Source organism: Symphalangus syndactylus, chromosome 10 (genome assembly GCF_028878055.3).
Source record: "Symphalangus syndactylus isolate Jambi chromosome 10, NHGRI_mSymSyn1-v2.1_pri, whole genome shotgun sequence".
NCBI lineage: Eukaryota > Metazoa > Chordata > Mammalia > Primates > Hylobatidae > Symphalangus > Symphalangus syndactylus.
The window spans coordinates 121,288,420-121,312,938 of NC_072432.2; the positions used below are offsets into that span (position 1 = coordinate 121,288,420).

At 48.3% G+C, this 24,519-nt stretch overlaps 1 protein-coding gene across 13 annotated transcripts in view; it reads right to left on the bottom strand.

The window, feature by feature from the left end:
• Positions 1-1,081: 1,081 nt before the first annotated feature.
• ZNF395 (zinc finger protein 395) overlaps positions 1,082-24,519 on the bottom strand; it is a 60,077-nt gene continuing 36,639 nt past the window's right edge. For 6 of the 13 annotated variants that reach the window (XM_063610862.1, XM_063610857.1, XM_055295829.2 and 3 more), the window contains 9 exons: positions 16,389-16,646; positions 15,104-15,336; positions 12,210-12,319; positions 8,704-8,939; positions 8,104-8,204; positions 7,009-7,315; positions 5,574-5,666; positions 4,631-4,734; positions 1,082-4,340 (listed from right to left, as the gene is read on the bottom strand). In XM_063610862.1, the coding sequence (XP_063466932.1) occupies positions 4,229-4,340; positions 4,631-4,734; positions 5,574-5,666; positions 7,009-7,315; positions 8,104-8,204; positions 8,704-8,939; positions 12,210-12,319; positions 15,104-15,336; positions 16,389-16,628 (1,536 nt within the window). In that variant the 5' untranslated portion in view covers positions 16,629-16,646 and the 3' untranslated portion in view covers positions 1,082-4,228. Of the gene's footprint in view, positions 4,341-4,630; positions 4,735-5,573; positions 5,667-7,008; positions 7,316-8,103; positions 8,205-8,703; positions 8,940-12,209; positions 12,320-15,103; positions 15,337-16,388; positions 16,687-17,319; positions 17,974-24,519 lie in introns of those variants that run through there. The other 7 variants (XM_063610860.1, XM_063610855.1, XM_055295830.2 and 4 more) reach the window with 2 other exon arrangements.

Sequence of the window (24,519 nt, forward strand, 5' to 3'; positions counted from 1 at the left end):
CAGGTAATGCTATTGAGGTGTTCTTAGAGGGATGAACTGGAACAAGGACACAGAGAAGGGGTGAAGGAAGTCCCTGACTGCACCCCCAAGATATAAATAAAAGGCAAAAAGGAGGGAAAAAGAAACTGCTTTCTGGGCTGCTGGGCGTGGCTGATTCAGGCCATAATGAAGTGCCTGAGCATGACACCCCCACTGGCCGGCAGTGTGAAGGGTCCCTGCAACCCGCCCCAAGAGACACTTCACAATCCCCAAAGCTCCTCACTGCCTCTTTGCCTTCCCTATTCCCCAGAGCCTCTTCCTATAGCTCCTGCTTCTCCCCACCAGAGGGATGACTCAGTGCGGAAAGGGTCCTGTCGGGCCTTCCACCTGCCCCACCACTACTACCTTGAACTCTTATTTTAAATATACCTTAAACGTTTAAACACACTTCCACAACTTCCTCAAGCAAGCCTGGTTTATTTGACTTGGTCTTCTTGGAATCTATCATTGCTTCACTAAGTGGTTCTTAAAGTTCAGCAACTGAAATTGCACAAACCAGCCCCTGGGTGGAATGATACCTTCTGCTTCCAACAGCCTTCCCACCTAGGCCAGCTCTGCCAGCCACTTGGGCCATCGCAGCACCTGGAACTGATGTCTGTACGGAGCAGACCATGTTCAGAAGCCATTCGATAGGTAGCGTGTGACTTATTTTCTCCCATGTCACTTGCTTGCTCCTCGAAAGACTCAGGAATGCAGTCAAGAATATGCTCCCCTTTGTCAAGAAAAGCAGCAGAAAATACTGCCTGGAGTGCTGTTATTTCAGTTTATAACCTTGAGCAAATTATTGAACCTCTGTGCCTCACTCTTCTCATCTGCAAAATGGGAACAATAACAGCACTCTCTCATAGGGTTATTTGTAATAGAGAACCCATGTATACACTTGGCCCAGTCACTGGGAAGTGTTACCTACTGTTAGTATAAGTGAATCAATGTCATACTTTGCTATAGTGTGATATGCTACCATTTGTGTAACACCAAGGACAAGGGCAGTGATAATCTTATTTGTTGCAGGGGAAGGGGCAAAGGACAGGTACACATTAAATCAGACAAGGTACCATTTTATTCCTTATAAAATATATTTCATATTGTTGCTGTAAAAACATTACATTTCACATTTTTTAAAAAATTTTTTAACAGTAAAAATAATACTTGGAAGACAGCCGAGGGAAAAGGCGCCAATAAGACAAACTCACAGATGGGATTTATCTCCCTCCTTTTTTTTTTTTTTTTTTTTTTTTTTTTGCCCCTGGTAAAAGTCAGAACCTGGGATGACCAGAAAGTAACGGGACAGATTTCTCCCAACAAATCAGAGTCCCCACATCCAAATGAATATTGTTCTCCAAGGAGTCAAGCTATAGACTCACAACGACAACGTGGCCATGGCTCAAAACACTCTCTGAAGTTAAAAAATTGCTTTCTGAGCCAATTTAAAAGTCACATGATTGAATCCAAGCTATTTTACTTTAAATGGTCCTTTTGCTTTGCACCTGAGACCTCGCTTGGCCACAGACGTCATTCACTGGACTCCCTGGACACTAAATGAGTGTCTAGCATCCTTAAGGCTGCTCAACACACAGCCCCAGACTCTGAAGGTGATTCCAAGAAATATTCTGAAAAAAGTCACATCGCTGGAATAAACAGTTTCCTAAGGTAACGGCTTTGAAAACCAGTCCCGTTAGTTTCTAAAAGCCCACCTGCGGCACCTTCCTTCCATCAGAATCTGCTGCCCGGGTGGGCTGGGAAGGAGGGAGATACAAAGAAGAAGAAAGTAGGTGTGATCACTGGGTCGGTTCCCAAGCCACCCTCACCCTCCAAGAAGGCATGAATGGAACAACCCCGAGAACAGGGCACATGTGAAGAACCAACACGACAGGCACCGGATGGCAGCGCGAGTGGAAGGGAAGCAAGGAGGCCGCCAGCACCAAGGAGAAGAGGGGGCACAAGCGCGGGCAGGGAAGGCGGCACCAAAACCTAATAAGAACAAAGCAAAACCACCGTGGTTTCCACACTGCTCCCTCCCTTTATTCCTCCTTCCTTTCCTGCCCTGTATACCAATGGCATAAGAAGCCCGCACAAAGAGAAAAATCCGTATATCCAGTTATATCTACACGGTCCAAACGGGGGGCAGGGGGAATTCAAACAGCTTTCTAAAGACGAGACGGCAGTGAAAAAACTCTGAGGGAGAAGGGAAGGGGAGGCCCTCCTGGTGAAGTTCCCATGGGTCAAGAACGCGCCCTCCCCTCCCCACGAGGACCTGAACCTGGGGGTCGTCTTGGGAAGTGAGGGGGGTCGGGAAACACCATCGGCAGCTGCCAGCTCTTAATTCTCAAGGAGGTGGAAAGGACAGGAAGGAGAGCCCTGCGCCACCTCAGGCCAGCCTGGCTTTGAGCTTTACCAAGAGACAGAATTCCACATACATTTTTTTTTTTTTTTACTAAGTTATAAAAATATACCCCATCACCAAAGACACCTGTGCATAAGAGTCTGTCCCTTCTGTCACCAACCTAGGGCACTGCACCCTTCCCAACATCATGCCCCTACTGCCAGGTCTACAGATTTTGTAATACTCAAAGTGTCCTGCATTAAAAAGCACATGTCTATGTCCTACGTGAAGGGGCCAAGGGAGCCCTAGTGGCCCAAATATCTTCACCCAGGACTGGGAGGGAGGCCTCGATGACAACCAAGGGGTGGATGCTGACACTCCATCCCAGGACAGATGGCTGGGTAGGATTCCCTGAGCCCCGACAGCTGGGACATAGGGCCAGGACTTGTACCCGAGGCAGCTGGGCAGCGGACGGTCACATTTCAGCAGGCCCTGAGGAATCCCCAAATAAGTCATGCTGGGAGGAAAGCAAGACACCAAAACAGAAACATGCCCTGCCATCCGGGTGTGGTTCACTCTGTCTTCGCGCACGACTGGTTGGCGTGGTGCTAAACTCCCTAGACCTCCCTCCTTCTCCACAAGAACAGCTCTGCTTATCAACATGCACGCAGCCCAGGCTCCCCTAGATCCCTGGAGGCTCCAGAAACACCAAGGGCCAAAACGCCAGCAGCCACTAACCCAAACCCACGTCTTCCTCCTGTCATTTCCTCATCCTGAAGCTCACGGGTGCAAGGACTCTCCTTGGCCTTCCTCATCCTGCTTTCGGGCAGCAAACAGAAATGGGGAAATCCCTGGCGGGGCCAGGAGACAGAAAGGAACCTCCAGAACCTCCCTGAGTCTCTCTCGGCCACCCAAATAAAAGAAAACTTTAATCAGTAAAGGCTTCTGAATACATCATAAAAGAAAACAAAGCATTTCTGAGGCGTCCTTTCCATAACCGGAGGGAGGCGGCGTCAGGAGGGTGCTTCCTCAGGTCAGAGCAGAGAGTTTCCAGACGCTCAAACCCTCCAGGAGTTAATCGAGGAAAGAGGAGAGAATGATCAAGGTAGTGTTTAACTGCCACATTCCAAAAAGTGAATTCTGATCAGCCTTTTGGCTCAGCTATTTGGCGACAGTCTTTTAAAAAACCTCTTTCTCTGGGCTTTAAGAAGAAGCCATTTAATATTTGTTGGGGTGCAACCCAATGTCTGAGGGAACCAGATTTAAGTTGTCACCAAGAAAGGGCTTTCCTTTGACTTTCATACAGGATGCTCAGACAGGGAACAGGAGGTACCCTCCGAGAAGGGCAAACTCCTCTGCCCCACGGCCAGGCAGTCCTGCACTCTGAATCACCCATCAGCCAGAAACTTTTTTTTTTTTTTTTTTTTTTTTTTTAAGAAAAGTAAATTCATCTTGCTCACAGTCCTTTCTGGAAGAGTTGAGAAAGCAAAGAATTCACCGACTCAGCAGGAAGCAGAACGAGCTGTTCCTTCTTTTGACACGCACAAGCTAATCCCCTAGAGAGTGGGGATGTGGGAAACGGAGGGTAATTAATTCTTTGGTCACTGGTTCACTGCTGAATACCCTTGGTCAGTTTTGGCTCTCTCCTACTTTAAGGGGAAAAAATATTTTTGTTTCTTTTTTTAAAAAATAAAATGTTCCCACAATGGGAGAAAATTGCTTTAAGTGTTACACCTTAGCCAACAGAGCCCAAACTCCGTGTTTCCGTTCTTTCTCTTTCGGTTTCTGCTGAGGGCTGGTGACACACTGGCCTCTTGTCAGCGGCTGCCGGCAGGGCCAGGAACAGAGTAGAACCTGCAGCACGGCTCAGTCCAGGAAGCGCTGGCAGGCCTTCTTCCACCGGCAGGCCGTGCACCACTGGTCCCGGTGCTCGATGCCATACACCTTGCGGCACTTCTTAGCCTCCCCACGGGCTTTCCTGCAGAAAGAGAGGAATGCAAATCGAGCCCCACACAGGTGGTGGGGCCGGGAGAGCAGCCAAGTGGGGCTGGGAGAACAAGCAGAGGCCAAAGGGGCAGCTCCCGGCAAAAGCCACCAGGACCAGAGGCCAGAGGCTCTGAGGACCAGTCATCCCATCTGGTGCGTCCGCCATCTGGGCTCCTCTCTGGGGACTAACCCTGGTGACTTCATCTGGGTGGGGTCGGAGTCCATGCCACTGGAGACAAGGCACAGAAACCAGAAGGCAGGGGACGACAGCAGACATCTCACCTGGCACCACCCTGGGCCCGGGGTGGAGAAGTGACGATCAGGTGAGATTTCATCGCAGGTGCTGGCTGCTGGGGCTCGCTGAAGCTTAGCGACCGGCTCCGGACCTGGGCGTGGGGAGAGGGGCCATGAGCACAGGGACAGTCAGGAAAGGTGAGGGAGCCATCCTAAAAGACAGGCAGCCACCCGTCCCTAGCTCCTTCTGGTCCAAGAGGCCTCACGCCTTCTCAGGGAGGACACTCTAGCCGAGGGGAGCTGTTGGCAGGAGAGTGAGGAAGGAGCAGGCCTTCATGCCACACTTGGGACCCAGCCAAGGACAAGGACAGGGGAGCCACTGGACCTGGCCCCCTCTGAGGCTCTCCCTGCAGGGGGCTTGGACGGAGCTGCCATGCCTGGAAGCCTCGCACTGCCTCAGTGGCATCACTGGCAATCTGATTTACAATGTGACACCACCCTGCAGGAGATAACTCAAGACCAGCGCCTGCTAGGTAGAGTTCAAAATGACTTCCCGCTTACTTGAGTTTGGGGTCCACCTATGGCGCTTGTCCCCAGTGGCCTTGAGATTTCTGACCCAGCCCACATAGCCTCCACATTCTCCCCCTTCCTCTCCTCAGTATTAAAATCCTAAAAGCACCCACAGGCACTAGGGGCTGATGGGGCAACTGACCCCAGCCTCGTCTGGTGATTTTCTTGGCAAGAAACCTGCTTGCTCTGGACATCCTCTACAAGCGCCTCCTTCCACCTCCGAGAGGGGCTATGGCCAGATGGGGAGTGCCAGGGAGGGGGCAGCACAAGGAGATCTTCAACACGCTTGGGGGCGGAAGGCAAGACGGCCACACCGACCTGTGGCCACGTGCCCCGTGCCCAAGGCATGGCCTCCAGCCCTGGGATGTGTGGGAGAGCCCTTGGCCATACAAGGCCCCGGCCATGCTGCCAGCACACTCACCGGAGAGAGGGAGCAGGCGGCGGAGGGGGCAGCAGCCCAGCTGACACTGGTGTAGATGTGTGGTGAGACGGGGATCTGGAAGGACGGCAGAGCCTGTGGAAGACGAGGGTGTCAGCCTGGATTCTAGCTCAGGAAGTGTTCAGAGTCTGCCCACAATCCCCACAGCCTCATGACGGCAGCAGAAGGTGCATCTCTGCATAAGTGCAATGACCAGAAAGAGCTGGGACACACTCGGCTTTCTCGAGGACAACACTGGGGTGTCATCCAATGCCTTGCAGTAGTCTCCTTACTGCGAGGCTCCAGTCTCATCCTGGAACCCTTCCCTCAGTGCTGGTCTACGTGCCAGCCTCGTGACTTAATCACTGCAGAAGATTTAACTTCTCAACTGGATCACCTACCAAGAACACGCCACGACAGGTGCCAAAAGAGGCCCCAGGCCTTCTGCGTCTGGGGGGCATGGCTGGGATAAGATATGGGATCCTCCAGCAAGTGCTTGAGAGTAGCAGTGTGCTCACGGGTATCCAGGTTCAGGGCTATTTGTGAAAACACCAGCTACATGTCTGGGCCCCACAGGTCAGCCAGAGCTGCAAATGGGCCAAACATGAAATCGCTAAGCGGCCACTCATTCTAACATGGAGGAGAGCTGGCTCATTTCATAAAGCTTTCTCACTGAAAGCAATATCTTTTAATAACTAATTTACAAATTGGCCCACAGACTGATAAAGTAGGCACAAAAGAATTTTAAGAAATATCAGCACACAGCAAGCTGCATGTTCCTTGAGTACCTACTACATGCAGCGAAGACCATCCTAAATGTCACCCTCTGTGATAAGTTTCTCATTCACATGGGCAAAATAGGTTGGTCCCTCTGGTACCTACAACACTTTCTCATGCCTCTAGTAATTAGTACTTTGACTAGTTATTATAATTAACCATAGTTTCATATTCACTTCTCTCTCTCTCAATCTGAACCATGCCCTCCACAAGGGCAGGGACTAAGTCTTCTTCTACCTGAAAATCTTACTTAGTCCAATTCTTGGCCTGTAGTAAGTATTCAAAACATGCGTGCTGGACTGTCTGTCCATGGAACACAATTCTAGGACCTAGACATCACGTGGGAAGCCCAACTACATGACTCCATCCTCTCTTATAAGCAGAGGTGTGACAATTCCCCCGCCCAAATCCATCGCCCAGTTACTTAGGGATTTAGCTGGATTTCTAGTAACCACTCATGACAGCTGCCAATGTAGATAACTCCAGGAATTCCCACATTTATTGAGCAGTGAATTCGGTTTCCTTTTCTTTCTTTGTAGAAGAGATTAGCAATTTGGCCAAAGGGCTCAGCCTTCCATCAGGGTGGTCGGTAGCCTGTAATCAAGCTGGCCCATGATGAGTCAGCTACGAGCCTGAGCCTCCAGCGAGCCCCGCCCCATACCTGGTATGCATGATCTGCCTGAATGTGCCAGAAGGACCCAGGAGCTGACTTGCTGAGAGCCCCTGAGGGCAGGGAGGACTCCGGGCCGGGATGTTCTGGGCCAGAGGACTGCGCTTTGTGCAGAGGTGGTGGAAGAGCAGACAGAGGCAGGCCGGTCATGCTGGGGGTGGGAGCTGGCTCGGCGGTGGGAGTCCCAGGGACTGGGGTGCCTGCGGCAGCAGCAGCAGCGGCAGATTCCTCCTTCAACTGCACCTCTGTGTAGTAGAAATCCTCCTCCCGCTTGAATTGATCAGAGTCCACCGTGTCCCTGTGTGGGAGGGAGATGCGGCATAATCAGGGGCGCCTTGCTCCCTTGAAACCCAGAGGGGACCGCGGTGGGGAGGGAAGTGATTGCTTGAGGCCACCCAGCAAGCCAGGGACGGAGCCCAAGAGAACACCCAGGTGCCTCGCTCCTGACGGGTGTCACCAGGATTATGTGTTGCACATCAACGGGAATTATTTTTCCTGGCACCTAAGGCTCATCCTCTCCCGGAACATGTGCCAACCTCTCCTCTGGCAGGAGGCATCCCACGCTGAGCACGACCATGAGCCCTCTCTGGGCCCCACCTGCCTGCAGTCACGCTTTCTCCCCCAGGGCCATGAGTCAGTTCCTACCACTAGCAGCCTGCAAACTCGCTCTGCACAGAGCCTGCAAACTCGCTCTGCACAGAACACGGTGGAGGCACCAGGGTGGGGCTAGCGGAGACCCACTCCCAAGGAAGAGTCGGTGGTGCAGTGCTTGGCCACTAAACATCTTGGAAACGGGGTCTCACCAGCAACTGAACCAAATGACCCCGTTTCTACCCAGAACTAAAACATCTTGCTTCCTGTAGTGAGGCAAGAAGACAGATCCCCAGGATGGACAGAGCTCCCTTCCCGTCAACAGCAACAATGTTCGCCAGGATGTCTTTCTCAGGTGGCCAGGAAGAGACACCAGGGGGTGTTCCCAGCAAGCCACGTTCCTGAAAGCACTGTGGGCTGTGGGTCACAGGGACTCGGCAGGTGGAGGGACACCTGCACGCGACCCTAGGCTAGAGGCCCTGGGCTCGCACATACCCCAGGTGGAGGGCTTTGACGTGTCGTTTGATGCCCACAATAGAGCGCAGTACTTTGCCACAGTTTGGCCACAGGCACTTGTACATCACCTTCACAGAGTTCTAGAGGAAAGGAAGACGGGGTGAGTGCATATGTCTTTCTCCTTATCCCTCGCTCAACCTTACCCAGTGGGGACTCAAACTGTCTTCTGTCCCCAGCCTGACCCAACAAAAACCTCCAGGAAAGGGGTTCTCTGGGACCAGAGAAACTTACAAACAGGGGCTAGGAAGCCCTAACCTAAGAGATGGTCCTAGTGGCCAACAGCGGTGCTCGGTGCTGTGGCTAAGACCCCACTGGGGGCCTCTCCCATGCAGACCTCTGCAGGAACACAGGAGAGAAGGCAGGGATTGGGGTGGAGGCTAAAACGGAAGAGGCTTTAAACAGGAGAAAGAGAATCCTGGGACTATCACCAGGTAACAGAAGCAGCAATAGAAAACCGAAATGGGAGCGAACCCAAGACTATCTAGGGCCTGCAGGGTCCCCTCCCCTCCACGGCTGGCTGTCCCCACACAGACAACATCTGCTCCAGCCTGGGCTCCCACTCACACTGCAATCACGTACCTTTCTCTTTCGTGGAGCCGGTTCATCCAGCAGGAAAGGGTCAGGATCGGTCTCAAAGCCATGATCAGTTTGGGGAGAACCAAAAGCATCCCCCAAATACTTGGGGCTGGCCTGGGGGTGGGGGGGCGAGGGGGTGGAGACACCACTGCTCCCACTCCAGTGACCACTGGTAGTGCTGCTGCCGCTGTCCGAGATGTCACCACTCTCCTTCCATGGATCGCAGGCCACACGGGAAGCTGGCCAGACGAAGAAAAGGTTCTGAGAGGATGCTCACGGGCATGTCCCTGGGCAAACTCTCCCTTCTGAGCTTCAGTAAACATGGAGAGGAGTTCATTCATGGCAGCAATTTCTCTTGGTAGAACTGCTCTGCCCTCACAGACATTTCCTACCATAGCCACCTGGTCATCACTGACCAACAGATACACATTGCGAGTTTGCTTTGGATAGGAGTCATACAAAGAGAAACAAAGAGAAACCTAAATGAAATTTATTTCTCTTTTTAAACAAAAATTATTTTTGGAGATGGGGTCTTGCTATGTTGCCCAGGCCAGTCTCAAACTCCTGTCCTCAAGCAATCATCTGGCCTCAGCCTCCCGAAGTGCTGCCTGTTTCTCATTTTATACATTAAATAAAGGGGGGATGGGGAGGGGGAAGGGCAAAGCCTCTGCAGCCTCCAGGCCTGGTTGAGAACAGGCACACCCAGTGTTGGGTACCACCCAGAGTGTTTTCCTACAGCTGAGGCCAACTTAAAGGTCTTCTTGACCAGCTTTTCTGAAAAATGCTTTTCAATCATCTAAACCCAGGCCAGTCCATAGAAACCTGGAACAAACCACTCAGCCTTTGCAACTCTCAGGAGGGTGTGCAACATTTCCCAGTGCTAGCTGCAGCCCAGGTAGAGCCTGCTTTAATCAAGAAATAACATGTTTGGAGGAGGAAAGACAAGCTCTGCGAGCAATTCTGGTCATCGCAAGGCGGCAGGGGGCTTTCGTGCCTGACATGGCCCTGAAGCAGCTGCCAGGCTCCTGAATGCCTCTAAGCAGGTGGACAGGCATCAGCAGACATGGAGAATCCTCCGTTTTTAAACAGCACATCTGCAGGCTGCGCGGGCCCAACCCAGACTCTCACTCCTTGGCCAAAAATCCAGGTGAATTTATAATATAGGAGAATCTGAAACTCTGATATGTGGAAATACCAAGAGAGAGGGAAAAAAGCTACCTGTCCTCAAAAGCCCCAACTCCCAACAGGGGCGTTCCAGAGAGCCCCCTAACCCTGGATTCCAAGGTCTACTAGCACATCCTTTGTGGCCAGGATAAAATCCTGCTGCCTTTCTCTACTCCTGCTCATAGTCCAGACTCCTTCAATGCTAATCAGGGATCTACCTGGCACAGGCTCCCATCTTTCCATGTTTCCAGTCCAGGCTCTCCTTACATCTCACATCCTAGAAGCAGCCCACCCAAAAAGAATGAGATGGAGGAAGAACTCTTCCCTCCCCAGATACCGCTGTCGTGTCTCACAGCTATCACTGTCCCTTCCTGGGAACCAAGAGATTACTACATGTACATGTGTGCTTAAAAAAGGGTACACATTCAGGGCAGAACACAAGAATCATTAAACAGGCCAACAGGTGAAAGACCCACGCACATCCACGGATAGGAAAACGATCAGGGAGAGAAGGGCAGAGAGCAGAATACTACATGGCGACATCTAGGATGCTCAGGACTCCGTGACAAAGAGCAGGTCAAGCAGCAGGTACACCCTACAAATGCGGCAGCCCTTCCCTATAGGAACCACTCACAATGGCTCAAATGCATGAAATCTGCATGGCAGATTTTGACTGGCACACAAAGGAAGCAAAACATAAAGCAAAAAGTTATCTATAAGTTATAAGTTAATGTATAAGTTATAAGTGACTCCATCTTTGATCATAAGTTTTTCTAGGACACAGGCAATAAATACACATTCTATACCATGAAAATAAAGTACTGCTCTACAAATGCACGGCACTCAGAGCTTACAAGTGAACTTTTAAGAAATATTTACAACCCTGTTTTCTATACACAGACATGCACACACACATGCCATCCTAACCACACAGAAACCAAAGGGACTATGTGGCGTTTGTGCAAATAGTATCCATGACTCTCTTAGTCAAGGTTTTGGTTGTTGTATAGACCACACTTTGCAGAATACTTCAAGATAATTAGGCCAAGGGAGCCTTATATTTCCACTGACTTCAGCTATAAGATAAAAAATATATTGTCATCAAAAAAAATCTTTAATAGACAATAAATTTTTTTTTACAAAGGGACTTAAAATTGTCAGGATGATGGCATATCATCAGTGAGATGCTTCTACGTTGATGTGCACTTGTGTATGCATATATTATACATACCCTCATAATGGGAACTGGAGTCAATAATTTTCTTTTCTTTCCCTTTAAGACACTTTCCTAGATCTTTCCACTGTTGACCCAACCATCCAGATCTCCTAAACTCTCCTGAGAACTTAGAAATTAACTCCTTTCCTCTTCCCTATTTGGCTGTGCTAATAGAGCAGGCATGCAATACTAAGCTTCACAGCTAGGTGTCCTCATAATGCAATGACTTCCTTTGGCAGCCTACTCATTGACTGCTGACTTTGAGTCAAGAAAGTAAGTTTTCTCTCTCCTTTATGTTTAATTTCTATTTAGGGAGATTCCTTATGAGGGATACTTATGAAGGCCACTTTCCTCCTGCTATGTGCTCAGAGCTAACTCCATATTTTCCTGTAAGCTTATAAGTAGCTTGCAATTCAGTTAGGTGTCCACCAATGAAGAAGTTCTTCCCTGGGAGTAAGGTAGGCCAGCCCTGCCACAAATTTCCCAAAAAACTTCAGATTCACTATCAGTCTTGCCAAACTACTGACAAATACCCAGCAACCCTTTTTTCCCTCATATTATTGATAAAGTATTTTGGGGTTGCAACTACAGAAATTTTGTTTTAATAAATTTGCCTTGAAGTTGAATCACTGGTTTTTATTAAGCAATTAGACTTACTTTAGAATTTAGCTCATTTATTCCAGGTCCTTGTCCCGTAGACCCACACTAATTTATGAGGCTGAATTAGGCACGTGGAATGAGGGCATGAATTTTCTGAGGTCACTAGGAGACCATTATATTGCTACTTTGTGAACTAAATATTCCTCTATTGGCCTCATTCGGACCCCACCAAAGTGCTGGGCTCAGCCACTCCCATTGAAGAACTTACTCCACTGGCCACTGCAGCTCAGTCCCATGCTCAACCATCTTCACAATGCACCAGGAAACTCCTCCCCAGGTGAGGAAACTGAGGAAAAAGAACGGAAGTGTCTAACTCCACGGCATGCAGCCGGTCAGAGGTGCCCGTGGGAGGTGTCCCTGGAAATTCTATTGCCAGGCCGGTGACATAGGCAACTAGCTGCTCTGCACAGAGGATGTCTGTCGTGGGCCTCTACCATGCCCAGAACCCACCTGGGCCCCGCTCGCTCACCAGAGAAGTTGGCCTCGGTCCCGGGAGGACTCTGCACAACAGGGCTGCAGGACAGGGACGTCAGCACCATGGCCGCCATCATCTCATCCATTTCCACTGCATCCGACTTCCTGGATTCACACGGATGAGTGGGAAATGTTACTTCCTGGCACGGCGGGCCCATGGCTTGCAAAACGAGACACCACTTCTGGCTGGTTTCACACAATCATCTTACACTTCTGGACTGTCCCCTCCAAGTCCCCCCAACTCCAATCAGCCAGTGTGTGCTCAGATCATATAAACTAAGTGAAACATGAAGGTCTCCCCTTCTTCTTGAGCAGTACCCATTCTGAGTGATGCTTCTAATATTAGGCAGCCCCGGTATAAGCCGCTGGGTCTCATCCCACTGTGACGCCCTGAGAGAGCCCCATTCTCCCATGACTTTGCTGCCGAACTCTGCAGCTTAAAAAGGAGAATTTTATTCAGGGGAAAGAGAGGACAGACTCGAAATGAACACGGGGACAAAAGACACCCACTGGAATTCAAAAGCACAATTACCTCCTTTCCTTGTCCCACATTTAAATTTAAGAGGGAACAATTATACACTAACCACCTTCTCCCACCCCTCCCCCAAGAAAAATGGTAAGGCATTCTAACAGCTTCTGAATGTCAACAGAACCTACTACTCAAGCCAATGTGCAAATAAACCAGAAGCACTAAAATAAATCTCCCAGTGCAAGTGTCCATGCTTTATACAGCGGAGTTCTATAAAATGTTACACATAATTTTTTAAAAATTCGTATATCACTACATTATTTGGAAGTAAAACTAGAGCTGTCTAGAAGTTAATGCTAAAGTATTAGTAAAAGTTAGTCTGAAATAAACTTCTAAGTGGTCTGTTTCAAAAAGCTGTCTTAATTTATTCCTTACAATTCAGGTCCACCAAAATATGACTTGGGTTTGAAGCAGCTAAACCAAGACTATTAATACATTAAACACATTAGCATCTCTGTTTTTGTATGATTTTTGAATTTTCATTTCCATAGAACAGAAAAATAAATTCTTTGCCTGCATTCCACTGAATACACAATCACAAATATTGCTGTTCTAATTTGGTTTCAAAATACTGGGTCTGTTTTGTTTTTCAGCACTCATAGACAAACACAGAGAGGTGGGATAGGGTGTGACTGCACATCTTGTATATAAGACAATTTCAGGTGGCAGATTTTCTTCTTAAATCTTAAAAGATCAATGTACATAGAGCATATAACCTAGAAATTAGGATATATATTCTTAGAAAAAAGTCACAGCACAAAATTCTAAAGCAAAATACATTCTTCGTTCAACACCAATGGTTCTGAATATCTAAGCCGGGGGTAAGCATGCTGTGGGCTGTGGACCACATGTAGTCTGCTGCTTGTTTCTGTAGGGTTTCGAGCTAAGAATGGTTTTACATTTTTAAATGGTTTAGTTTTGTGGTTTTTCTTCTTTTTTTCTTTTTTGAGATGCAGTCTCCCTCTGTCACCCAGGTTGGCTTCAAGCAATTCTCATACCTCAGCCTCCCAAGTAGCTGGGATTACAGGCATGCGCCACCACGCCCAGCTAATTTTTGTATTTTCAGTAGAGACGGGGTTTCATCATGTTGGCCAGGCTGGTCTCAAACTCCTGACCTCATGTGATCCACCCACTTTGGTCTCCCAAAGGGCTGGGATTACAGGCGTGAGCCACCACACCCAGACTGTTTGTTTGTTTTTTGGTTTGGTTTGGTTTGGTTTTGGTTTTTAGAGCAGAGTCTTGCTTTGTCTTCCAGGCTGGAGTGCAGTGGTGCCATCATTGCTCACTGAAGCTTCAACCACCTGGACTCCAACAATCCTCCTGCCTCAGCTTCCTAAGTAGCTGGGACTACAGGCAAAAGCTACCTTGCCTGACTAATTTTTTTATTTTTTTGGAGAGTCAAAGTCTTGCTATGTTGCCCAGGCTGGTCTCAAACTCCCAGCCTCAAGCAATCTTCCCAAAGTAGTGGAGTTACAGGTGTGAGCCACTGCGCCTGGCCTAAATAGTTTTAAAAATTAAAAGAAGGATATAATTTCTTGACATGTGACACATGGAAAGTATATAAAACTGAAATTTGAGGGTCCTCGAATGAGGTTTTATTGCAGGACAGCCATGCCCATTTGTTTCTGCATCACCCCTGGCTGTTTGGACACCACAGCAGCGCTGAGCAGTGGGAACAGAGACTGTTTAGTCCATCAAGCCTAAATTATTTACTTTCTGGCCCATTCAAAACAAGTTTGTTGACTCTCGATTTAAGCCAGTTCTTCCCTGTCTCTTATCATAAACTATGACCTGATTTAGTTTAAGCATGAGGGGAAAAAATAGCCCTATGCCCAACCAAAGATACATTGCCCATAATAGAGCATGGAAAAGATAAGATGCCACTTGGCCAGGCATGGTGGCTCACACCTGTAATCCCAGAACGTTGGGAGGCCGAGGCAGGTGGATCACCAGAGGTCGGGAGTTCGAGACCAGCCTGACCAATATGGTGAAACCCCATCTCTACCAAAAAATACAAAAATTAGCCAGGCCTGGTGGTGTACGCCTGTAATCCCAGTTACTTGGGAGGCTGAAGTGGGAGAATCGCTTGAACCCAGGAGGCAGAGGTTGCAGTGAGCTGAGATCATGCTACTGAACTCCAGCCTAGGTGACAGAGTGAGACTCTGTCTCAAAAAAAAAGAAAGAAAAGATGCCACTCTGGCTTTCTTAAAGATTTCTCTTTTCAGTGTCCCATTTGTCCCAATATCTTGGCACCCAGATGTCAGTGACACCACATTTCTTCCCCACCACATGGCAGCCCACACCCTCACACCACACTACCCACGTGACTTTTAAAACCCAATTTCTTCTCCCACACAAACCTCTTTGGGACATCGATGTTTCTAGAGACGGGCCTGTAGGCCAGGGCCTGGGCTCCGGGCTCCAGGGGTGGTGCCTGGGGACAGGGGCCCTGCAGCTCGGCCAGCCACACCTCCTCCACCCTGCAGCAGACCTGCAGCTTCTGCTCCAGCAGCCAGACGGTCACCTGACCCTCCATCCAGCTGTGCTGTTCCACCAGTCCTGTGCACTCTTGACCCCCGTACCACACATAAACCTGCGGGAAGAGGGACAGCAGCTAGTGGTCAGCCCTGGATGGGTCTCACCCTGAAGTTCTCATGCACCCCACATCCCAGGAGCCAGGATCTGCCTGCCACGAACCACGTTCTCTGCCTCACTCAGCTTTTATTCAAGCAGATGTTCCCAGGTACTCGCTTCCCACCTGAGCACCCACACAGGCCCAATTCCTCCCAAGACAGATCCTTATCAGCTCTCTAGACTGGCAGACAGCAAACATGTCAGTTTCTGGGACTCTCTCTGAATCTAGAATCTGTGCTCATCCTCCTGCCTTCCTTGACCCGGATGCACTGCCTGTCTGCTGGTGCCCAACTGCCACTCTGAATTGCTCATTATCCTGCACTCAGAGGATGCTGAGTCTACCTGGGGACAAGGTGGCAGGGGTGCAGAGGCAGGCCAACCTCTCACCATGGGGACCTGGAAGTTGGCAGGCCACCTTCTCTCACAGGCAGGAAGGCCTGGCGGCATAAGCCTTGGCAGGGAGATAGAGGTAGAGTCCTTACTTAGGAGGCCTTGAGAGGGCAACGGAAGAGAACCCCTGGCACCTGGACCTCATAACATCAGACCCAGGGCCCTGGCACAGGGGCAGGGACGCTGGAAAAGGAAATCCACACCGACTACACAAACATTCTGACTCTTTAAAGTGTCTAACGGGAATTCAAAGATGCAATGTTCTCTGACTCTCAAAGCCTGAGATGCCTTCCTTTGGTAAAGTTGCAAACTGAGGCAGATCAAGAGAAACATGGCTATGGTCATCCTTCAGAGTGAGGTTTTCGGCAAGCCAAAGCCCACAGCGTCAGATGCTAGGTCTTGCCACCTTCTACAGGCAACACTGTGGTAGAGAAGCCCTGGGTCTACTAACAATGTCATATTCTCTTGGGCGATCTGCTGCCCAGGTGCCCTGTGGCTGGAGGGCAAAGGTCTGCACTCAAAACGGTGCCCAGAGAGTTTCCGGCCTGTCACTAGGGCACCCCAGCCCACCACCCCAAGACTCGCAAGATGGGACACCTGTCCATGTTGGGATCAACCTACCTTCTGCCCAGGCTGAAAGGCCACCTGCTGAAGGCCCGAGGTGCTGGGAGCCTTGAGGACTTCCTTGGGTTGCTCCTGGCAGGGGGTGTCATCAGAGGTGGTGAAAGGCTGGGGAGCGGCCCCTTCTAGCAGTGGCTCTGAGGGTGGGGCGACCGAGGGCCCCTCCGAGGCACTGGGTCCCAACACCCGGGCTCCCAGGAGGGACCGCTTTCCAAGGCGTCGGGACAGGACACTCGCCATGCTGCTGCCTCTCCTCTCCTGCGGAGGCGAAGGGGACACTGAAGCCTCTGCCCATCACCTGGGGGAATCAGGAAGCTTTCAGGAGGGAGCCCCACACAGCAGGAGCCAGGAAGGGTGGCTTAAAATAAGTGAACCCTTTAAAGTCAACTTTTACCATCCTTCCTTTCTACAAAAGTGATATCCATTCCTAGTAGGACAATCAGAAAAATACTTATATGCACACAGAAAAACAAACCACTCAGGAATCTGCCTCCCAGGGAGGCCCACTCTTCCTATACAGCAGGCCAGGATTCTTTCTGTGCATGTATTTACACTTTTATTTCTGTAAAAATGGGATTGTTGTTTGGTAAACTGTATTTTTACTTAACTGTGTAAGTTTTACTACATCATTCAATATTATTTTATAAAAACATGTTTAGAAGACACTCAGCATTTTCCTAGGTGGACGCACCATTCCTATTCTCTTTTTATTGTACCCAAAGGCTGCACCCAATGGTCTGCTGTCTAAACTTCTCTGCCTGCAGCGAGCATTCTCTGAGCTAAACCTCAGCACACACACATCAACCACGGCTTCCGTAGGGCAACTTCTAGGATACAATATTGCTGGGTCAAAGCCTGAGGACATCTGTCTGATGCACATAGATTCTCAAGCTCAGCTGGCTCAAAGCTGCAAAGAGCCATAGAAACTTACCAAGCTTGGCTGGGCGTGGTGGCTCACGCCTGTAATCCCAACACTTTGGGAGGCTGAGGTAGATGGATCACTTGAGGTCAGGAGTTCAAGACCAGCCCGGCCAACATCATGAAACCCTGTCTCTACTAAAAATACAAAATTAGCCGGGCATGGCGGCACATGCCTGTAATCCCAGCTACTCAGGATGCTGAGGCAGGAGAATTGCTTGAACCCAGGAGGCGGGAGCCTGCAGTGAGCCAAAATCACACCACTGTACTCCAGCCTGGACAACAGAACAAGACTCAGACTCAAAAAAAAAAAAAAAGAAAAAAGAAAAAAGAAATGAACCAGGCTCCTCTCATCTTACACTTGAAGAAACTAATGTTGAGCACGAGTGACTTGTTCAGGATGCAAAGGTAGTTGGTGCAAGAATCTGAACAGGCCTCTCAAAGTGGGTCCCTACCAGGGGACCAGCTGACCTGCAGTGCTCCCAGGCCTGACACTGCTGGCAGAAGGGGATGAGTCAGACCCAGTGCTTTGCAAATTCAGGTTGCCCTCCTCCTACAGAGCACACACGGCTTCTCAGTTCCTAATCTCTGCTGTTCCAGTCCTCTGGTCCCTATTCGCTTATTCGCTTATTATGTGCAAAGCACATCCCAGGTGCTGTGGGGTCACAGCAGGTATAAAAAACCAGGGTTTCCAGGGACCTCAGCATCAATGCTGACTGCCCCACCCCCAGCGCCTATGGGGCTAATTCCACTGAGGTGTGCCCCTCCCACTCCACCCACATCAAGAGGACACCTGTGGCACAGCCCTTAGCTCAAGCTATCTTTGAACAGTTGCATAAGCCTTCTTTCCTTTTCACCTTTGTCCAGAAGCCCCCCAGGCTCTCTTTCTGTGGGTACCACACCATCTCCACGCCTCCCAAATCTTAGCCTCTTTCCAAACCATTCCAGCAAGGTATGTTCACAAACATCTCCACAGTAACATAACAGAAATGGCAAAAGAATTGTAAAGGATAATAATAGATTGGTAAATATTGAGTAAAGGGGCAAAATGCTGGTTTTCATGAGCATTTTACGCAGAAACTCCAGGCTAGAATCTACTGGCATAGTATCTCCACCACGAATTTTCCAGAAAGCAAAGAAAAGATTAATATAAGGAAAAGGTGGGAGTCACAGCACGCAGACAGAAATTCCTAGTTAGGTATCTGGTAACTACATCCAGTAACACTCTCTCTGAAAGCTTCATTGTAACAATAAAAAGGGAGACAGATGTAAAGAGTACATTCTTTGCCAGTATAAAGAAAAAAAACGTATACCTAAGCTAAATTGGTTGTTTTTTTTTGTTTGCGTTTTTTTTTGTTTTTTTTTTTTTTGAGATGGAGTCTCACTTTGTTGCCCAGGCTGGAGTGCAGTGGCATGATCTCAGCTCACTGCAACCTCTGCCTCCCGGGTTCAAGCGATTGTCCTGCCTCAGCCTCCCAAGTAACTGGAACTACAGGCTCCGTGCACCACCACGCCTGGCTAATATTTTGCATTTTAGTAGAGACAGGTTTTCATCATGTTGCCCAGGGTGGTTTCAAACTCCTGAGCTCAGGCCATCTGCCTGCTTCAGCCTCCGAAAGTGCTGGTATTACAGGCATGAGGCACCGTGCCCGGCCTAAACTGGTTTTTAAAACACTGTCACCTACATATCTTCGTCTTTGGAGCCTCAAGCTAAAATGGAGCACCTCTAACTCTCAGTTCAATTTCACTGGGCTGATAGGATCCAGAGGCGAAGCCGCAATGCCACGTAGAGACGTGAGATGGCAGCATCAACCCAGAGAAAGAAACTGCACCACTTTTCTTGGCCAAAAAAAATAATAACTAATGGCCTCCCCACTTTCTAGAGCAGGAAGTTTGGGGTTTCTACCACTGAAAATGAAGAAAGGGTAGTATTTCCCAAATTCCTGGGCTCCCAGTCTTCAGACGGCACCTGAAATGTTTAGCCAACAAACTCGGTTGATGTTTTTTGTAAGCCTTTTTCTTTTTTTAATTTAAAGACTGCTTTCTACTGCCTATTTTGTTTGTGCCTGCAACCTTCCACGCCTGCTGGATTCGCATGGAGTTGGTGAACCTGCCGCTTCTGACTGGACCCCTCCTGTCCCCTCTCTCCTTTAACTGGCCAGAATTCCAAACCAAAATACATTTTCTCATTGGTTTTATTTATAGTACTACCAAATCTTAATTTTTAAAAGCAGAAGAGAAAAAAAGGAAGGGAAACTGTCTTTATTAAGTGCCTAAGAGGTACTAGCTTTCATAAATTGTATCTAATTTAATCCTCAAAAGGATCTGAGATGAACCAATGGTCTTCTATTTCTGATGAGGTGACAACCTCAGAGAGGTCAGGATGCCAAAGCTGCACACCTAGGAACTGCAGCCTTGGGTATGAACTCATGTCTGTCTGGTGTCAGAGGTCACAATCCTGCCATGATTCTAGTAGGTGTGGGATCTCTCAAAATAAAACACTCGATTAAGTTGATTTTCATCAACTTGGTGTTTTTTTCCCTATGTTAGTGAACCTTGATGGGAAAAATAGCTCCTGGACAGGTGCAGTGGCTCACACCTGTAATCCCAAACATTTTGGGAGGCCAAGGCAGACAGATCACTTGAGGTCAGGAGTTCAAGACCAGCCTGGCTAAAATGGTGAAACCGCATGTCTACTAAAAATATAAAAAATTAGCCAGGTGTGGTGGCGTGCACTTGTAATCGCAGCTACTTGGGAGGCTGAAACACAAGAATCGCTTGAACCCAGGAGGCAGAGGTTGCAGTGAGCTGAGATTGCACCACTGTAGTCTAGCCTGGGGGATAGAGTGAGACTCCATCTCAAAAAAAAGAAAAAAAAAAAAGAATCGCTTGAACCCAGGAGGCAGAGGTTGCAGTGAGCCGAGATCACACCACTGCACTCCAGCCTGGGAGACAGAGGGAGATTCCATCTCAAAAAAATAAAAAGAAAAAATAGCTCCTGATCTAAAAGTCTACACATTCATTTTCTCACGTACTTTCATTCCTTGAAAAAATCTCTTCTCCACTTGCATCTTGGCCTCTTACCTACAGAATAAAGGTCAAAGCTTTAATCTGACCCTGTTAAGCAGCCCAAGCCACTGTTAATCATTTAGCAGTTCGGGTTTGGGGAAGACCTTTATACACATATTGCCCTCTGGCAGGGCATGCAAAGGGATAATGGAATCAACCCAAAAAGTCAGGGAAAACTTTAGCCAAGTTTATACTGGGGATTAATAGCATGGAAGTGGGAGAAATACAAATCTACACTAATCCAGGCTGGGCAGCATCACCAGGCATCACTTGATGCCTCACCTGTGTTAATCAGCACACTCATGACGTTTACAGACGCGGCTCGATAGACAGCACAAGTAACCAAGAGTCTTCGGGGACTCAGAGCAAATGACAGCATTGTCGAAGGTCTGCCAACAGGTGGGTCAAGGAGCAAGGTTAACTCTGGGCCGCCTGTGACTTTTCAGGACCTCCTGCTGTCTCACAATCACTCTGGGGGTCCTGCCCACCTGGTGCACTTCCACCATTCCAGCGGTGGCCTCCTTCCAACCTCTCTCCTCCAGGATCTCCACTTCATTCACTCCTCTGGTGAGTTCTTTCTTGGGAGCTATCAATGGTCCCTATAAACCAGCCATCCCCTAGTTCTCCATACAGTTCTGGAGCAGCCAAGAGAAATCAAGAAACACCTAACAGTAACAATAACAGTAGTTCAACGCACAGCCAAATCCCACTTTATGATTTTACATTCTCCTCTTACGGAATTCCCTGACTGAAACATAAATTCACGCTGAAGGCTTCTCGGGAAAGTTTTAAGGGGATACCAAGCCCTCTTGTGTTCCTCACTCCCTACTGCCATCACCAACAGGAGGGGTTGGCTACCCTAGATAACATCTTTCAGTCCATGTCCAAAAGGAGTTAGCTCTTTTCTGGGCTCAGCAAACACATTCTGATGTGCTAATAGCCCTTAATGAGGACATCTGCCATCAGTTAAGGAACTGGAACAGGCAGAACAGTAAAACTCTCTCTGTGGTTCAGGGTTGCAAACTGCTATTTGTCATGTAACTGTTGCTGGACAACCACATGTCTCAGCACACGTAGGCACGCCCCCACACTTGTGTGCGTGCACACACTCACGCACGGTGGCTGTGCTCTCCTACCACCCAGGGACACTGCAGCGAGCTATGATATCACCTAGCAGCACTTCCAGAACACGAGTCATAAGTCAAAGTGATTCACTGCACAACTCATGGGGTTTCTTTTAACTTAAGAAGGGTGAAGTTTGGAGTAAGACTCCTATTTGCAAAAGCATGGGTGCTTGCTACTTCTCTAATGAATAATTTATAGGTCAACTGAGGGATATAAACCCTCCTGCCAAGAGCTTCAGTTCTCTGCTCAACTCAGCTCTCTGTATATTTTATTATCTCCACTGGGTATCACTGCAGGAACAACAGTTTAAGTTTTTAGATGTTTGGTTAATATTTAAGCATATCATTCTTTATCTTTTACCAGAAAAGTGCCAATTTTTCCTTTAAATCTATAACATTTTTACTTGTTTTTCAGTGTGATGTTCTAAACTTGCAGGGCATAGTGGTACATGCCCATAGTCCCACTACTCAGGAGGCTGAGGCAGGAGGATCGTCTGAGCTCTAAATAAATAAATAAAGGCCAAAATGTTTGCAGTGAATGTTTGCATCTCTTATTTTACAACAGAACTCCATGGAGAACAAGATTCCCAAACAATTCATTTTCAGCAATTCTTAGCCAACATCTCTGCTGACAAATGCCATGAGTACTTGCAAGCATATTTATAAGTATATGCAAATATGTTTATGGTCCTCCTGGTTTCCAGGTCACCATTTGAACCTTGGCAGAAACAAACTGTCCCATCCCATACCCAACTGCTACCTGGTGGCTGGTTCTCAAGCCTTTTTTTTCTGGTATGTCTTCCCTAAAGAAAGTAAAAAAAAAAAAAAAAAAAAAAAGACACTTCGCTAAGCATACACGGACCTTTTCTTTGAAGAGATAGGAGAAAACTCCTCCTGGCCTTCAATAGAAACCCAGGGCCTCAGCAAGAGCACCCAAAGCCCTGACTTAAAACTTCTAGCTCTCTGAAATTATCAGGTCCTATTAGCCTAATTTTAAGACGGGTGTGGTGTGTACTTAGGATTTTCACAGTACAAGCTTCAGACACATGGCACTGAGCATATTGGTGATTGATTCAAGTTCTCAATCAGTTGGTCAGAGTGTGACAATTTGGATTCTCAGGGCATTCTAATTATTGTCTTTTTCTGAAGGTTTTAAAAAACTGGACTACATTGCATCAGTGTAGAATAGTTTAGACTACCAGTAAAATTAAAATGATAGAATATTAAGATTGATAGGGACCAGAATAATTGTCCAACTCCCATTCAGGGCTGGTATCTTCTTGATGGCATACCCTATAACTGAGCATCCAGCCTTCCTATTACTCTAAGTAATAGATGTAATACAGTAATGGAAAGGAAGAAGAAGGGACTCCCAAATAACACTACTATTTTCATATTCCAGCAGATGGGCCACAGAAATAGGTCATCTGATCTGCTTACAGCAAATTCTCTCCAGCAAATAATAGAACGATCCTGATCAACAAATATTTCTGCTGGTCTGACTGCACAACAGTCATTCAATCAAGTAAAAGAGACGGTTTCTGTTTGCGCTGCTGGCAGGAAAGCGTTTTCACAGCTCTACCCAGGAAAAAATACACTTCCCCTTCCTTCACACCTACCTCCCCGTTTGCTCTCAGAAATGCAGTGCCTTTGTTCACAGCTCTCTGGAGTTCACACTACCCTGTTACACAAGACAGCTCTTAGGACACTCCTTGGCACATAGTGAGGGCTCAGAAATCCACAACCCTCTCCACTGGCACCGATGGGAAGGCAGCCTCCTTAAACTGATCTTAAACAGCTGATCTTCCCAGGGGTAAGAAGAGGCCCAGATTCAAGAAAAACGTGTTGTAAGAAAGAATACCTGCTGCTGGCCCTAAAATGAAGGCAAAGGTATCAAGAGCATTCGAACTTGCTTCCAAGACAGGGTTTCCTTAAAAACAGGTAGACAGAAGGAAGCAGGTATAAGCAGGACTATGCTGACAGATGTCTGGGTGAGGGGACGCAGTTGTCCTGCAGTGTTTTTGTAAATGCATGGGACACTGGGGCGTGCATGTATGTGGTGGGGGAGGAGAGGCGTGCAGTGTGGTTAAACCTGATTTAAACTGTTCTCAAACCACATGACAGTTCCAGAAGGAGGTGTGGAGATGGATGATTGCTGACTTGGCATTTTACCCAGAGCCAGGACTGGAGGGAGGGAACCAGGAGCCAAGTATCCCTGGGGAGAACAAGCCTCACACAACTAGCAATTCTCTCTAGCAGTCTTCAGGGTAAACTTCTGAGAGACCTGCACACGACCTCAGAGCATCCACAAATGCTTGAATGGCACTTAGGTTTATACTCTCTTGAGCGCACACACCGGGGGCTTCTTTTCTTTCCCAACTTCCCAGCAACTCAATAAAATATGGAGGAACAAGATTATCCCCATTTTAGAGCTGAGAACACAGGTCCAAAAAGGTCACCTATTTGTCCAAAATCCCAACGCTGGCAAGCAGTGGCATTGTCAGTTTCCTGTGCCATCCTGGTCCAGTTCTCTCTTCCCTACAAGTGGAGACCCAGCAGCAAGACGCGGCTCAGGCCTGGGGAGGGTGAGTTGGGGGGATCCAGAGGAAGAGAGTGAGTTTCATGGAGAAGGGATTTACTGGAAGCACTCGCAGTAACAACAAGCAAAAGCTGGCAATTAAAAAAAAAAAAAAAGCTGCCATTCCAAAAATATAAAACACAGACGTGAGAGTTTTAAAAGCCTAATAGTCAAAGCCTTAGCACTAAGGCTCTGAGTGGGCACTCGCTGGAAAGGGAAGCTTGAGAGGTAACGATGCCCTAGGTACCAATCCCAAGATGACAAAAAGGGTTCCTATGTTCTCGCTCCTTGAAGAAAGAGGAGGAACACAGGAACATGGACTCTACTTTCTTTTATTTTCTTTGGTTTTTTGTTTTTTTTTTTTTTTTTTTTTTTGTGAGACAGAGTCTCGCTCTGTCGACCAGGTTGGGGTGCAGTGGCACCATCTCGGCTCACTGCAGCC